The 15,096-nt window shown below is 42.7% G+C and overlaps 1 protein-coding gene across 1 annotated transcript; it reads right to left on the bottom strand.

Annotated features, from left to right (window-relative positions):
• Nucleotides 1-6,208: 6,208 nt before the first annotated feature.
• Nucleotides 6,209-14,871, bottom strand: gnl1 (guanine nucleotide binding protein-like 1). The gene is made up of 12 exons (XM_079164109.1): nt 14,693-14,871; nt 13,588-13,735; nt 12,984-13,120; nt 12,705-12,856; nt 11,197-11,268; nt 10,403-10,595; nt 10,096-10,194; nt 9,797-9,979; nt 9,338-9,516; nt 9,041-9,227; nt 8,632-8,772; nt 6,209-8,526 (listed from the first exon to the last, which is right to left on the bottom strand). Exons 1-12 carry the CDS (start codon nt 14,763-14,765, stop codon nt 8,258-8,260), a joined length of 1,833 nt encoding a protein of 610 aa, XP_079020235.1. The 5' UTR covers nt 14,766-14,871; the 3' UTR covers nt 6,209-8,257.
• Between the last annotated feature and the right edge of the window lie 225 nt (nt 14,872-15,096).

Here is a 15,096-nt window from a genome sequence, read left to right as displayed (position 1 = left end):
TCATTCAGTCAAAAAGGTCTCTCTTCCAATAAAACTCTCCTTAGACTCTCCAATGTTGTTAGAGGAAGCATTATTTTCTCTTTTGAAACCAGACATTGTTTACACACATGAATTACTTTTACTCTTAATAAATTAATTATACTGGCTGACAACATGCAGATAATCAAGTGTCTCGTGGGTAAATCCGATCCGGCCTGGAGTGGAGTGTCATGCAGGAGTGGAGTGTCATGCAGCAGGAAGTGTGATGAGCTCAGTGTTGTCAGGGGAATGTGGGGAGAGGGGGGGGGGGGGGGGGGGGTGAGGTGGAAGAGAGGCTGAGGGGAGGTGGGAATGTTGGTGTGGGGGAGGGAGTTCTAGATGACCCCTCACACAATCAGGAGTCCCTGGAGACCCTCTCAGCTGTAGCAGCACACACACTTGTGTCTCCTCTTCCTCATGGCTGGACGTGGAGGGGGAGAGAAGGGGGGGGGTGCCAACTCTTTTTGGGTGTCAGGTTCCTCCGCCCCCCCCCTCACAAAGAAATCCCCTCTGTACACACGAACACACACATCTGACAGTGTGGAGGACTACAGCCTGTGCTATGGCATTTGGGAGGCTCAACTACAACTGTCGCCCTCTGTTCAAACAGTAACCCTCCCGGATTTTTCTTCCCTTTTCCTCACCCCTTCCCTCCTCTCCTCTCCTCACCTGTCTGAGCCAGCCGTTGAATGAATGGCCTCCCTTTCTTTTCCAATCTCTCTGTGTTGCTAACAATAGAGCTTTGGGAATTACTCACTGTAACCACCATCGGATGTGCTCTGATCTTCTTTATCTGGCCCTCCACCCTGCTGTCTTTACCAATTACATGTTCAGCCTTTCCACAGGTCAAACAGTAGTTTGCTGAGCAGCCATGTCATGTTCCCAAGGTCTGTGTGTGTGTGTGTGTGTGTGTGTGTGTGTGTGTGTGTGTGTGTGTGTGTAAAGACATATAATTATAGCTACCCTTTAATTATTTTAATTAATATTCAAATTGGACGAGGCCCACGGGAGAAACAAGATTCATCTAATATACTGCAGCAATTTTGAACGCCTTGCCTGTGGGCCTTATCGCCCTGGTAACCCAAGTCTGAGCTGCTTCCCGTCTCTCAATTAAAACAAAAACTTTCAGGCAGACTGTTGCTGGGTCCTTCCAGTGAGAGTGAATGTTGTGGCGGATTGGACGCAGTGGGTGGATGGGGAGGGCGGTTGTGGAGGTGGGTGGGTGGGGGGGGTGGGGGGGGGGGGGGGGGGGGGGGGGGGGGGGTGAGAGACTCAAAGGGGGGCGAATGAGTGCCATTGCAATCCAGTGAGAGGGGGCGCTAAAAATACCTATTGACACATGGGCTCCGACTCACAAACAGGGTCACAGACAAACACACAAGCCAGTGACCAAAGAGGTCTCATGTATGCTCTACCATGCAGAAAAACACACATACAAACACATCATTGTGACAATTAGAATACACAAAACCGCCACTTACAGTATAACTGAATCATCAAACACTGAATTCCTCTCAGTTTGCGTTGGCAGTGCTTTTTGTTTTGGACAGCTCCATGTCAAACAGAGAGCAGGCACTTTCCACACTCAAATATGAGTCCACTGAGCAAGCAAACCCAGCTGCCATGTTGTGACCCTCTGCAGGAGGAATATGGGAAAGCTGCTCAGTACACATTGTGTTGAATACCTGCTGTGGCAAATATTGTTTCTGAGTTTACCTCATGACGACATGCAGCTGGGACGGTTTGCCAAGCGATGACCAGCTGCTTTTTGTTGGTGTTTTTTGTGCTCCGTTTAAAGAGCCATTATCACAAAATATAGGTGTGGTCTTCACCTGGGCGAGTTCTTCTTTTCATACCACCCAGTATACATTTCTACTTTCTATACACCTGGCCTGACAGGGAAAGATTTGAACTGAAGGCCCCTGAAACGCAGGTTTGTGCCTGTAGATGTAACCTGCAGTTTGCCAACAAAAACCTCATTCAAATCCTCACAGTGTTCAGAGTCTTTTCAAAATGATATTCAGTGGTTGAAGAACCACTTAAATACAAGTAAAAATACTCAAATATGAGTACAGACGCCAGAGTAGTGATTTCTCATTATCTATGACATTATTAGATTATTATAAGATAAGATTAGATAAACCGTAAAAAATAAAATATAAAACATAATTGAAGACAGTATGAATGGTTGACTTTATATTCATTATTGCTCAAATGAAATAGGAATATGAAATGTTGATATTGCAAAGAATATGGATATCGCACAGTGTTATATATTGATAACTGATGCAACAGCGTGCAAGAAGTATTTACTGTTGTAGCTGGTCGAGGTTAGCTAGCGACTAACTATATATACTGTAGTTGTTTCCAACCTGGTGGTCTAGCCCTTCCAAAGGGTCACAAGATAGAACATAAGGGGCCATGAGATGATTGATGGAGTTGGAAAGAAAGTTCTTCAACAGATTATTTCTTTAAACTTTGCCCTAAAGTTTTTTATTTTGTGAAATGATGTAGAATCTTACCTATTTGGGTCTTGAACAGTTATTTATAGTAAAGATTTAGTATAGATGGGAAATCTTTATTTCACTCCCTTTAGTGGAACTGCCATTGTGATAAGGGGTCCCTTTAGTAAGAGGTCACATGCCAAAAAGTTAACAAAAGTTATATTTTATAAGCTTTTGTGAAATCTTAATCTGAAAAGTAACCAGTAACTATAAAAAACATTGATATAAAGAGAATGTGTTTCGGTCAAATGTAAGGAAATAAATTGGAAAGACTCAACTAAAGTGCTAGTACCTCAAAAGTGTACCTTTGTATAGTATGTGAGTCAATTTACTTAGTTACTTTCCACCACTTGATTGATTGCAGAGGAAACCAACATGAGAAGAGAAGGCTGAAGCCTTGTCGCCCCCCCACAGCGCTGCTGGAGTACCGGGACGCTGACTGGAGGGACAACTGCCCAAGTTGTAAATCAGTAAATGTGTGTTTGTGTGAGTGTGTGTGTGTGTGTGTGTGTGTGGGTGTGTGTGTGTGTGTGTGTGTGTGTGTGTGTGGGTGGGTGGAAAGTGTGTGACTCTGCAAACATAGCAGAATAAGGATTTCTAGCTCAACTTCACATACTTCTCAGGGTCCAAACTCCAAGAACACTTGTAGAGTCAACAACAACCCTGCAGGTTTGAAAGCTGATCTGTGATCTGTGAACGCAACAGAAACCAAATCCCTCATCAGTGGTGGAAACTAACTGAGTAACTTTACTCGAGCACTGTTCTTAATTTTAAGGTACTTCTGATTCTATTTTTTGACACGTAACACTTCTGCTCCACTACTAATATTGTACTTTTTACTACATTTATCAGCTGGAGTTACAGGTTTGTTTTATTGTCGGGCAAAAAAAACACGTACGATGTATTGTTCTGGAATAAACCGTCACCTCTAAACTTCTCAGATCAAATTATCCAATACAATAAAACTAAAATTGCCATTCCCATTAATCATCTCATGACCCCTTTAGGTTTATCTTGTGACCCTTTGGAAGGTCTTAACCCTCCGTTTGGGAACCACTGGACTAAACTACCTTTATATTTAGTAGTTTGAACGAGCTCCACATCAACCAGCTGCACCGGTAAAGTAGTGCCTATTGTTCCATTAATGTTAACAATCCAATAATGTTATATAATATATTAGTCACAGGGGACATTTTACTGCCAAATGAGCGCTTTTACTTTTGACAGTTAATTTAGCTGATAACTTTCCCTTCCACTGCCCCTCATGATAGTGTGTGACCCCCTCGGTTATAAAACCGATCGTGGTTGTAAAACATACTGCACATTCACACTATTAACACCACAAATGAGAAGCCTGTGTACAATCATCTTGCTGCACCTGACTATTAACTGTAGCAGAGACTCATAATAAAGCTGGTTTTGATAGCCCTCTAGTGACCACAGAGGTGTACCTGCTAGCTGACATTTAGAACTATAATTTACTAAAGTGAGACAAACTGCACTTTGGTTGTCCCTATTATGCCAGCTGGGACATTTGATCTTAGCCTTTGTCTTTAAAGGAAACGCTTATACACTTGTGGCTATTGTTGTTCTCCCTCATGATGATTGCTTTTTGCAAATTCCCACTCACTCTCTCACTCTCACCTGCATGTGTGTGTGTGTGTCTGCAGTGCCCAGGGGACCATATAAAACCAGACTAATACATTTTCCTGCTCTGCTTATGCTCATGCTCTCATATGAAACTAATTCACTACCTCCCCCCAGTCTCACCCACATGTTGGCTAGGGGGGGTCACATAGGGAGCAGGAATGGGGCAAATAAAAGAGGGAGTGAAGGGATGGAGGACAAGAGTCCCCACAACAGCCCGACTGCGTCAAGAGAAAGCTTTCCAAGAAGGAATAAAAGATCATATTCAAACCACATGGGCATTTTTGGCGTGACCGATGCATGGCAGCTAAGACATTCAACACAGCAGAATTTAATTAACAGTTCTGAAATTGATGGTGTGATGCTCCAGTAAATCTGAAGTCTTTGTCTGGCTGTAATTACTGCCATACAGGTTTGAGGGCCACAACATAGTTAGAGCTCTAGCTGGGGAAATTAAGCAGCTCGTGGCTCCGGCTGCGAATCGGAAACAATTCCAGATGATTCCTCTCTTCCCGCCTCTGAGTTTATCTAGTCAGCGAAAAGCATCTGTGAGTACCACACAAGTTGGCACTGAATCCAAATTATGTGGGATGAGAGTGATCTCCACCCACTTCCATCCCGTAAATAATGGTTGTGGCAGTCCTCAGTGGTGATTATCATCAAACCGTCTCAGCTCGCTCATGAATGGTGCCCAATGGGTCGCGATAAACATAATGAGATAATAGCTGCAGCCAGATTTACTCTTGACAAGAGGATTGGATCGGCGTCAAGAGTGTGAATAATTGGACAAACACTGTCAGTAGACATCCCATAATGACAATGACAGACAATGCTCAAATGAGTCATAAATCTCAAGAGCATTTTTAACGCACGATTATGGAAATAACTTTATTAGTAGCTGGGTGATCATTTAATCCATATGCTTTACAGTTAAGAAAAGCAGTGGCGCAGTGAACAATGCTCTTCTTCCGACACACATCCCGTTTCATTAAATAGTCATGTAAGACAAACAGTGTAATGAAAAGGAAAATTGGAAGTGCTTTGACAAACAAATATGATTATAACCAAAGCAAACACACAATGTTTCCCACTGTAGCATCTTTTCAAGAGATTCTCCCCTTTGCCTCTTATGAGGGAAAACAAATCACATGCAGAGTGTTTCAAACATTGCTTATAACACAATATGTGATGCTTTTCAATAGTTCTCTTCTAAATGAAGTACACCGTTATTATCAGAAGCTTATATGCTTTAATATTGGACGATGCATCCATTCATTTTCTACACAGGTTAGGTTGGAGTGTATTTCAGGATGCATTGGGCTTAAGGCAGGAGAGCACCTGGTCATAAGACATTTAGCATCACATTAGTGTTACACGTACTTAAACATTTACATACGATTATAGCATGAGAGCTCAAGCTCGTTAATTGGTTAGATTATTCGAGGTCCTGTTCATTTCACTTATACAAGCTATCTGCTTAAAATATCACCCATCTGGAAATTGACCAATTAAGTAGTTTGGAAGGACTTTAATTAGATCAGAGTGTGGCGGGCAGCAGTATCAGCAAATCTCCTCGTAGTAATTATCTAGTCCCCTAACTAATTACGACACGACTTTTATTATAAAGCACCGACGTTTCAATCAGAATAAATGTAAAACGTTCTATTTGGCATTCAGGCAGCGTAATTAGTCTGACAAAGTTTATCCAAACACGTCCAAGCTGTCCACTCTGATCACATATCTCTAAACGTTTGTCACAACATTTAAGGGAAAAGTTATGTTCATCTGTTCTCACTTTATTTACGCACATTTGAAGTGAGAGGGAGTTGGCATAGCGTCTCTTTTTTTCAGTAAAACAATGGAGACATTGAAAGAACTTTCCCTGACAATATGATAAATAAACTTGCATCATCTGAAACAGGTTACAAGCAAATGCCTTCAAGAAATCTTTAAACAAAATACAAAACAGCCACAGACAACTATATAGTTTAGATGAATTTTCTTTTATTGCAGAGAGCAGTCAAGTCATCATTAGGTGTACTAGGAATGAAATGAGGAATGCAGCAAAAAGAACTCCTCAAGCCTTCACACTCCGCCGTCAGTTTAAATATTTCCAACAAAAAAACATTTCCCCATCAACACAACTAAAAGTCTGTTGTGCTCCTAATAGCGTGGTAGCGTTGAGTGTCTGCTTTACACGGTACCAATGGAAGAGATGACTGCAAGGGGGCTGCAGCGTGATGTATTACACAGTAACACAGCACTGTGCTGTAGAGTTCCCTCAGTGAATACACGAATGAGGTTCAACAGCAGCACACGATAATACAGCACTCAGGATTGCAGCGGGGGGCCGTCACACAGAGAGTCAAACAGCAAAACTGTCAAATGCATCTAGTACACAACGGAAAATCAGACGAAAACATGGCATCGACGAACACAGAGAACCGTCTGCAGCATGTGTCTCGACAGCATTAAAAGATCAGACCTTGAAGTCGAGCCCCGCCTCAGAGGTATAGTTAACGACGACACAGATGGAGAGCGTAATGATGTTTGTAAAGACGGGCAGATGGAGGCAAAGATGATTTATCTCCCTTTCTGCGTGGTGAAAGCAGAGAGTCGGGTGAAACGATCGTTACGACTCATATCTGCATGGTAAATATATAAGCACACTTTACTCACTAATTAACACGTTATATCTTGTTTTTTTTAATTCATATAAAATCACACTGAGGTTTTCCAGGAGGTATGTACTGGACTATTTACTGGCCAGGGCCTTTTGGAGTCTTAAAACCACGTGTCATTTTTACGCTTTTTTTTGTACAGGTTCAACAAATAAGATAATAAAATGGTAATTAGTGATCTTTAGCGGCCCTGGTAGGCGGGTTTTTTTGCCTTTGGACATCGATGAGCTAGCTGCTTCCTCCTGTTTCTAGTCTTTGTGCTGAGCTAAGCTTTTGTCGATAACTTCATATTTACCGGACGGATACAAGAGTGGCGTCCATCTTGTCAGCCAACTCTAGGGAAGAATGGGGAATTCCCAAAATGTCCAAACTATTCCTGTCATTGATTGTTAAGCAGTCTCGGTTGGATCAAACCCACTGTACTGCCACCGACAGACAATATTGCTGAATGAGTGTACCTAAAATCCTGTAAATCTCCATGAGCATGTAAGGAGAATATCTGTAGTAGTTAAAACACTACGAGTTAAGTTCCTGAAACAGCCTCTTCCCGCAACAACCCTCCCCTCCCCTCACACCTAACATGTTTTGAAATTTCCAGCTGACTGTGTAGAACCACACCAAATAAAATATCACTCTCTGATACAGTATTATCTAAATCAAAACCAAGTTCAGATAAATGAACCTCTAAAAGAGCCGTAATACTGGCAACTGCAAAGCTGTGCGTGTGTGTGTGTGTAGAATGTTGGTTTTATTCGTTCCACTTTCATGTCCTAAAATCTCTCATATCCCCTCCCCACACCCTTCAACCAAAGTCGTGACAAACTATGGCCGATAAAGAAGATTTAGAGTCACGGTCCTAAATCTCCAGCTGCTCTGAGAGCCGAATGGCTGATCCAGTGAATGACATCATCATCATCATCGACAGTGCATCCGATTTGTTCCATCATCCTTTCTTGAACTTTGGCATCTCAGCTGTAAAGCCACTTGTAAATAAAGAGATAAACAGTCGGTTGATTATTCCAGACTGAGGGAAGTTACTTTGTTCACTTGCTTCTGAGAGCTACATGCAAAAAAAATAAATAAGAAACCAAACCAAACCAAACAGAGTCCTAGAAGAAACACGAAAGAACAAGCTTCATGGATGAACAAGCAGAGCAGAGGCACAGCATGGAAACATGAATATGCTCTGAATATTATAGGGAGAGGGACACAGGGTGAATTCATTAGAATAGATCATGTTAATGTACAGAGACGGTAATGACATGAGGAGTGGAGATGCAAGAAAAAAAGGATTTTCTTTTTAGGGATTTAGGGGGAAAAAATGAATGAAAAATGCACGGGGATAAACGGGGAGAAGTCAGGGAAGAGGAACAACTTATGTCTTCCTGCTCGTCTCTCCCTCCGTTATCACTCGCACTCATTTTCACGAAGGACATTGTACATGTTGACAGTGAAACCAGACGGCTTATCTTCCTTCTGTCTCGGATGTCCTAAGCTCTCGTCTTCATCGTCTCCATCCTCGTCGTCGTCTGCGTCCCGGTCTCTCTCTTCCTCTGGCTCGGTGCTGGACTCTCCGTCGTCGTCGTCGTCCCCCCTGTCTCCTGCTCCGTCCTCCTCTGTCGCCCTCCCTTGCAGAGCCACGATCTCCGGCAAGTCTGGGTGATTTTCCCAGTGCTCTGTAGATCAAAAAAAATAACAAAATGAATTCCACCCACCTGCCGTTTTAATCTTTCAAATACACTTGAAGCAGAAATGACGAGTCATGGAAGAGCCTCTTTTACCCTTCAAGCAGCTGTAACCGGGTGGTCTTAGGCAGAGGCACAATCTGCCATCGATTGCCAACCGCAGGAGACTGTTAGCTGCACGGTAAACGTCGTTGCGAGCTGCTTTTGCTGTCTTATAGCCTCTCCTCTCCGCCCATGCTAAAGAACAAAAAGACAGATGGAAGAGAGAGACATGACAGGTGTTAGTGACAGTACAACACATCATGGTATTGACCATAATTAAAAACATACACGTCTGATTTTCTTTTTTTTAACAAATCTCACAATAATGGGTTGACTTGAGGGTCATTTAGGGAGATCTCTCAGTGTACTGAGGTAGTAGTGAAGTAGCCGAGTAACTGTGCACATACTGTATGATGCTGAAAGCTCCACATTAGACAGTTGGTGTCCCTGAGAATAGACTTACCATCACACACATCCCAGGCAGTCCAGCCGAGCTCTCCAGACCCCTCGTTTCGTTGATGGGGTTTGATGTCCATTAAACTGGGATGTTTGAGTTTCAGCACAGAGAGGAAAGGGGTCCTAGCGCACAAATAACCAACTGAGGTGTAGGGCTCCTGCAGCTGAGACACTGGGTAGATGCCTGCCAGAATCTAAGAAAATGGCATAGAGTGTTTAAAAAAACGTAATAGTTTCTATTGGGCCTAAACAGGCAAGTAAACTCAAAGAATCTGCTCTCAAGTACACACAAGTAAGGTTGTACCTGCAACTGTTTATTCACGAGGGAGGGAAACACCAGTCCAGGGCAGTCACAGAGTTTGACCGTTGGGGTGAGGTAGTAGGTCTGGAAGTATTTGGTGTGGCCGGGGGTTCGGGACACGCTCACTACCTTCCTCGCCACCAGGCTGTTTAGAACAGAAGACTTACCAACATTTGGAAAGCCTGCAGGAAAAGAAAAATGGATGGATTAAGGTCTTTAAGATCTACAAATGATGTCCCTGTGTGCAGATGTGGTTTGCTGATGCAAGCCTGAAGTTGTCCAGGGGCACGGAGAGAAAGGCGCTTTATCAGTTGATGCAATTATCTTCGTAAAGTAAAAAAAAAATATGGTAAGATCTTCAAAAAATATCACAATTGAGACTTTGTTAGATTTTCTTTTTGGGAATAATTTAAAAAAAAAACTTTCTAGGAATCTGGCTACAGGGTTCAATCAGATGAATACCTATGCAGCCCAGTGTGAGAACCCCATCTTTGTACAGCTCCTGGGAGGGGCTGCCCATGTCCATAGCTCTGTCACTCTGATGCTCCATCAGCACCGACTCGGCTCCTTCATCGGGCTCCTCCCCATCCAGTCGCTCAGCAACAGCATCTCTCTTAATTTTCTGCTCCCAGCTGGATAGGTCAACTTCAAAAACAAGGAGGTAACACTTGCACGATCAGCACCGATGTGAAAATGAACAGAGTGGACAACTGCCATAACAACTACGGCATCTGAGTATTATGGGTAAGACAGACACCCACCTCTCCCTGCTGTGATCGCCTGACAGGCCTTCAGGATATCTATAGGACCTCCAGCGTGACTCCAGTCAGCCTTCTTCCTCATCCTCTTCTTCTGGAGCACTACAAGCCAGCAGACAGACAGACGGATGGTTATTCTGATCGCAACGAGAGCCAGTCGGGTTATTCTGGTGCTATTGCACTCAAATAAATGCACTGAATAGCAGGTATTCAATTTCAGTGTCTGTCTGATGTTATCTTTCCTGTGTGTCACTCAGCCCTCTTCCCATCCCACCACTTTCTACCCTCCCCCTACTCCCCCTCTCCTCACCTGTGCTGTAGGGCTGTCCAGGGTGGGAGGTGAAGCAGACTATGTGCAGGTGGGGGAACTGGGAGGTCAGGTAGTGTTTCCAGGCGATCACCAGCGGAGGAGGACACAGGTCGGTTTTGTTCAACACCAGGATCACCTGCTTCTGGAGATCTCCTGTGATGTAGTGGTATAGGGTTGGAGGGAACTGCAGCACCTGGGTGGTTTAAATGAAGACGAACCCTTAATAAAATAGTAATTATGGCATAATCAACACATAAACCCCTAAATCATATACTTATTAATAGGAAACTAGACGAGTTGTGCTGTTTTTAGCTTCATATTAATACTGGAACCTCTTAAAAGAGAAAGTGAATCCACTTCACATAAACTATATCTGGCTTGAAAGTTGGAATAAATATCTCAAATCTAATTACATCTAAATGCTTGGACCTAGTAACATTTCAGTATGTGTTTGAAGTACAAATATCAGATGGGATCATTTTCTTTATTTGCTTCCAAATTTGCTATGTTCAGTAATAACAGTCTTTAAAGCTCCCCATCTTGTCAATATTACTTGTATTTTGTCTCGACACTTTCCATCATACAGCACCTTACATGTGTCCTGTCAGTGTTAAAATAAGGTCGGCTATAATGTGAACAATTATTTGATGAGACCAAATAGTAGTAAACAAAGACATGACACATTTAAAAATGTGTGTGTCAGCTAAATAAACTGATAAATAATAAAAAACCATGTCAGAAATTCAGATGGATGTCGACGGTGTCTCCATCTAGTGGTCTGATCCTTCACCTACCGGGTGCCTGATGTCCACGATGAGCAGGATGATGTCGGACATCTCCAACACTCTCCAAAGCTGCCTCCACGTCTGAAAGAATGAATATGAAAATGAGTGGGAAACAAGACTACGTTTAATATTATAAACAAAAGAAAGTAAAGTCCATGAATTCACAATCCCTGTTCTTATTCAGCATGACACATTAATAGGAAAGAATGATCGATTAGGATTTTAAAAACTACTCTGAAAAAGGCCCAGTGTGTAGGATTTAGTGAATAAACGGAATACCCCTCTGCTAAACTCTCCCTGTTTAAGTGTGTAGAGTACCTACGGTGGACTTCATGTAACATAAAAAAACTTAGCGAAAGGCTCCTGCTAGAGCCAGTGTTTTGATGGGGCTTCTGTAGAAATGTGGAGGTAAAACATGGCGGACTCAGTGAAAGAGGATCCGCTCCCTTATGTAGAGATGAAGGGCTCATTCTAAGCTAACCAAAACACAAAACAATTCTCAATTTCAGGTGATTTTACGCTAATGAAAACATAGTTATGATTGTCATTTTCCAATTATCCAATAAATCCCCTTAAATCCTACACACTGGTCCTTTGAGATAATATTCCTCATTCTGTTTAATTCAACGTTTTAATGCTGTAGAATTGATATCCACTCAAACAGGCATCACTTTGATCTTCCACTTAAAAGGCCGTCGTCTCTAGATTACCGGGAGTCACTTATTGTACCACCAGCAGCTCAAGCCTGGCTTCTGCCGTGATGTGCCTCCTGAGCTCCGCCCACGCTTTGGAATGAAATGATCTGCAGCGTCTTTTGATTTTGTTACCATTTTCACAACCTGAGCAATATCACAGCGTGTAAGGTACGACGGTACTTTGTCCCCAGTGGAAAATACCAGACGACACACACAGGCGTGTAGTAAAAATGATTACAGATCGCCACATGATCCAAATTTACCACAGTGAAATTCAGTCCATGGTACGTCCTGGAATGAGATACTGGATAACAGTTTTGTATTTATGACGAGCGGCAAAGCAAGTGTGCTGGATAATCATCGGTTTACAGGCCACTCATAAACGAGCAGGATTACCTCATGCTGTTTTCTGCTGTCAAAGGGTTTAACGGGATTCATAAATATTCATCCTACACGGGGAAGGTGCTGGCAGTCTGAGCTTTTAAAACCCCCATAAAATAAAAATGGTTCCATGGCTGCTTGCTAACCCTACCACTCTCAGCTGAGGAAAACAATTACTACGGAGGGCAAAGAGGGTCAAAAGCACGTGAATACACTAGAACACGTTAATATAGAGACTAATCCTGGCTCCCCAGATCATTTGTGAGGTCTGACCTTTATTACTGGGTGATTCAACTCAATAAATAGAGCAAATTCTGACTTGCTAAATGAGTTGAGATGAGCATTCATCATGCACCACATCAAACAAACAGAAAAATGAATTTCTAGTCCAGCCCTGGCACTGTCGGTTAAAGAAAGGCTCTAAAGAGTGTGTCTCTTTACCTCCAGATTGTGCTCAAAGTGGCTGAGAGAGCCAGTTGGGTTTTTGGCGTGCATGTCGTCCAGGTAGTCTCTGTATGACTTCTCCTCTTTCCGAAGCAGGCTCTCTCGTGTCATCTCATAACTCCAGGACGGCCGATGTGGGAAACCAAGACCTGGCGGTGAATAATTGAATTAAGCTTGTCAAGCAGTGACCCACTCCATTAACCTACTCTGCTTATCTGTTTCGGCTTATTTTGAGGCCGTCATGTGGAAAGCATTAAAAAAACAAAACAGGCAGACCTTTCTCTGAGGGGTAGATGTCATTGATGTTGATCTCAAGCTCTTTTTCCGAGATTGGCTGCAGCACCTTCTCCATGGCCAACTTCTTCCCCTTTTCCACATCCTCTTTACTCTCTCTCTCAAAATGCAGTCGAAACCTGGAGAGAGGAGGGGGGGGGGGGGGGGGGGGCACGTCAATAAGGCTAGCCTAGCATTGCGTTGCTTTATCTACAGACAGATGATTTAAATTATTAATATAATGATATACGTTTTCTAGAGTTGTCTTCACATTATACACTGAAGAAACAAATGTCTCCATCAAAGTACGATGAGAACATTGACAAGTACGATGTTTTCTACAGTCAAATTAGAGCACAAAAGAAAGCCATTTCTAAACAAATAAAAACACAAATACAGGGAATTTCTCTCTTCTTATGCTCCGACATAGTGCTCCAATTAATTATCATAGAATAGCCACTTTATTAAGGATTCACGCATTCTACTGCTGCTCCAGGAAATGCCTTTTAAACACCTAATGCACAATGTGCATTTATCTCATCTTACATTATTTAATGAGAGTGAATCAAAGACAGTATTAGTAATAATGATGATGACAACAACTCACCTGTTGGGGTCATATCTACCTTCTCTGGCGGAGGGCTGCTGATTTATTCTCCTAACATCGGTGGTCTCACTGTCTGAGGTGTCCGACTGTCTCCCTGCTCCTCGCTCCACACTGGCATTGCGGCTGCTCGGCCCTGAACCCGTGTCACCTAGAAGTCGGGGAGGAAAGATCAGGGATCACAGACAATAACAGATCTACTTTTCCCACATATATAGTTGTCTGTTACAGATCACGACATGCTTGTAAGTAGCCACGTCCCAATCCAGGAGGACATTCAGCGTCCTCACAGGGCTAAATGCTGACAACTTACATTGTGATGAACTGCAAAAATGTTTTCATCATTGAAAATAACAAACAAATTATTTTATGGCATTTTACTGCCCTGATCACTGGCTCTACAATGGCCTCCTGCACTGATTAGGTGTTTTAGGTTGTTTGACCTACTTATGCACAGTGTGGAATGACTTCATACTTATATTTGAAATGAAAAAGGTCCAAATCTTAAGTGAAACTGAGTGTTAACACTAAAAGACTGGCCTTAATTTACAAGTCATGGTGTAACTGAACTAAGAAAGACCTCTTGACCTTTTCAAAGCGCTAGTATGATATAATTGTTCCGCAATTCGCCCGCGTTGACAGTCACACAAACACGTGTTTGAGGAATAAAACGGTGTCCTGTGCTTGAAAATCTTTGAGCCAACATGTGATGACAATTGCTCTCTTCGTGACAGCATCTCACGCCACGGAGTCTTCTAATGTGGGACTGAACTTTGACAATTAAAGGCTTAATGAAAACAAATGATTATGCAAGTGTTGACGCTTCTCTGACAAAAGCGAAAGCATGTGCTATTCTGTTGTACTACCGTGACGTTACACTCAAATCCGAAGGGCATGTTATGTCACATCGCGTGTTATTACAGCTAATGTTAGCTAACAGAGAACACACGGGGGGGTATTTCACAGGCTAAGTGAGTGGTTTGATGCTCTACTTGTACATCTTTTACTGAACCCATCACAGACACACACTGAACTACATTTAGCTGTGGAGCAAGAACCGTTAGCTCTCTGCTACAGCTAGCATGATGCTAACGGCAGATGCGGTTACCTCTCTTTCTATCCCGTTTGACTTGTAGTTGTTTCTTCTTCTGCTTGTTGCTAAATGGCTTTTTCCGGGGCATAGTTAGTGAGCTGGTTAATATATCTATGTACTGCTGTACGTATCGCTGTCCGCAGCTTGTCACACAGCTTTTCTTCTTGACGTTATTTACATGGGTGAAGTTTCTCGACTCCTACACTTTTTCAGTGACGCCATATCCACTGCAGACCGCAGAGAATGGTGGACGAGACCACGTCTCAGTGTTTGCACACTGCCCCAGTTTTCCTCATTTTGACTTTATTTAGATGATCTTATTTAGAATTCACTTCTACCTCGAGTAAACCGCGTTATTCAGAGTGTAACTATGTACATGTACCAAGAACATGTTGCCTAAACCAATATGAAATCCCCTC

This window comes from Pholis gunnellus, assembly GCF_910591455.1.
Source record: "Pholis gunnellus genome assembly, chromosome: 8".
In the NCBI taxonomy this organism is placed as follows: Eukaryota; Metazoa; Chordata; class Actinopteri; order Perciformes; family Pholidae; genus Pholis; species Pholis gunnellus.
The sequence above is the reverse complement of the archived record's forward strand: the minus strand, read 5'-3'. Positions and strand labels throughout refer to the sequence as shown.

Excerpts from the sequence above, each read along its gene's own strand:
- gnl1 (XM_079164109.1), bottom strand. The coding sequence starts at position 14,765 with ATGCCCCGGAAAAAGCCATTTAGCAACAAGCAGAAGAAGAAACAACTA. Across the intron at positions 12,857-12,983 it reads CATCTACCCCTCAGAGAAAG|GTCTTGGTTTCCCACATCGG; the intron begins GTCTGCCTGTTT and ends ATTCACCGCCAG. Across the intron at positions 11,269-12,704 it reads ACTTTGAGCACAATCTGGAG|ACGTGGAGGCAGCTTTGGAG; the intron begins GTAAAGAGACAC and ends TCATTCTTTCAG.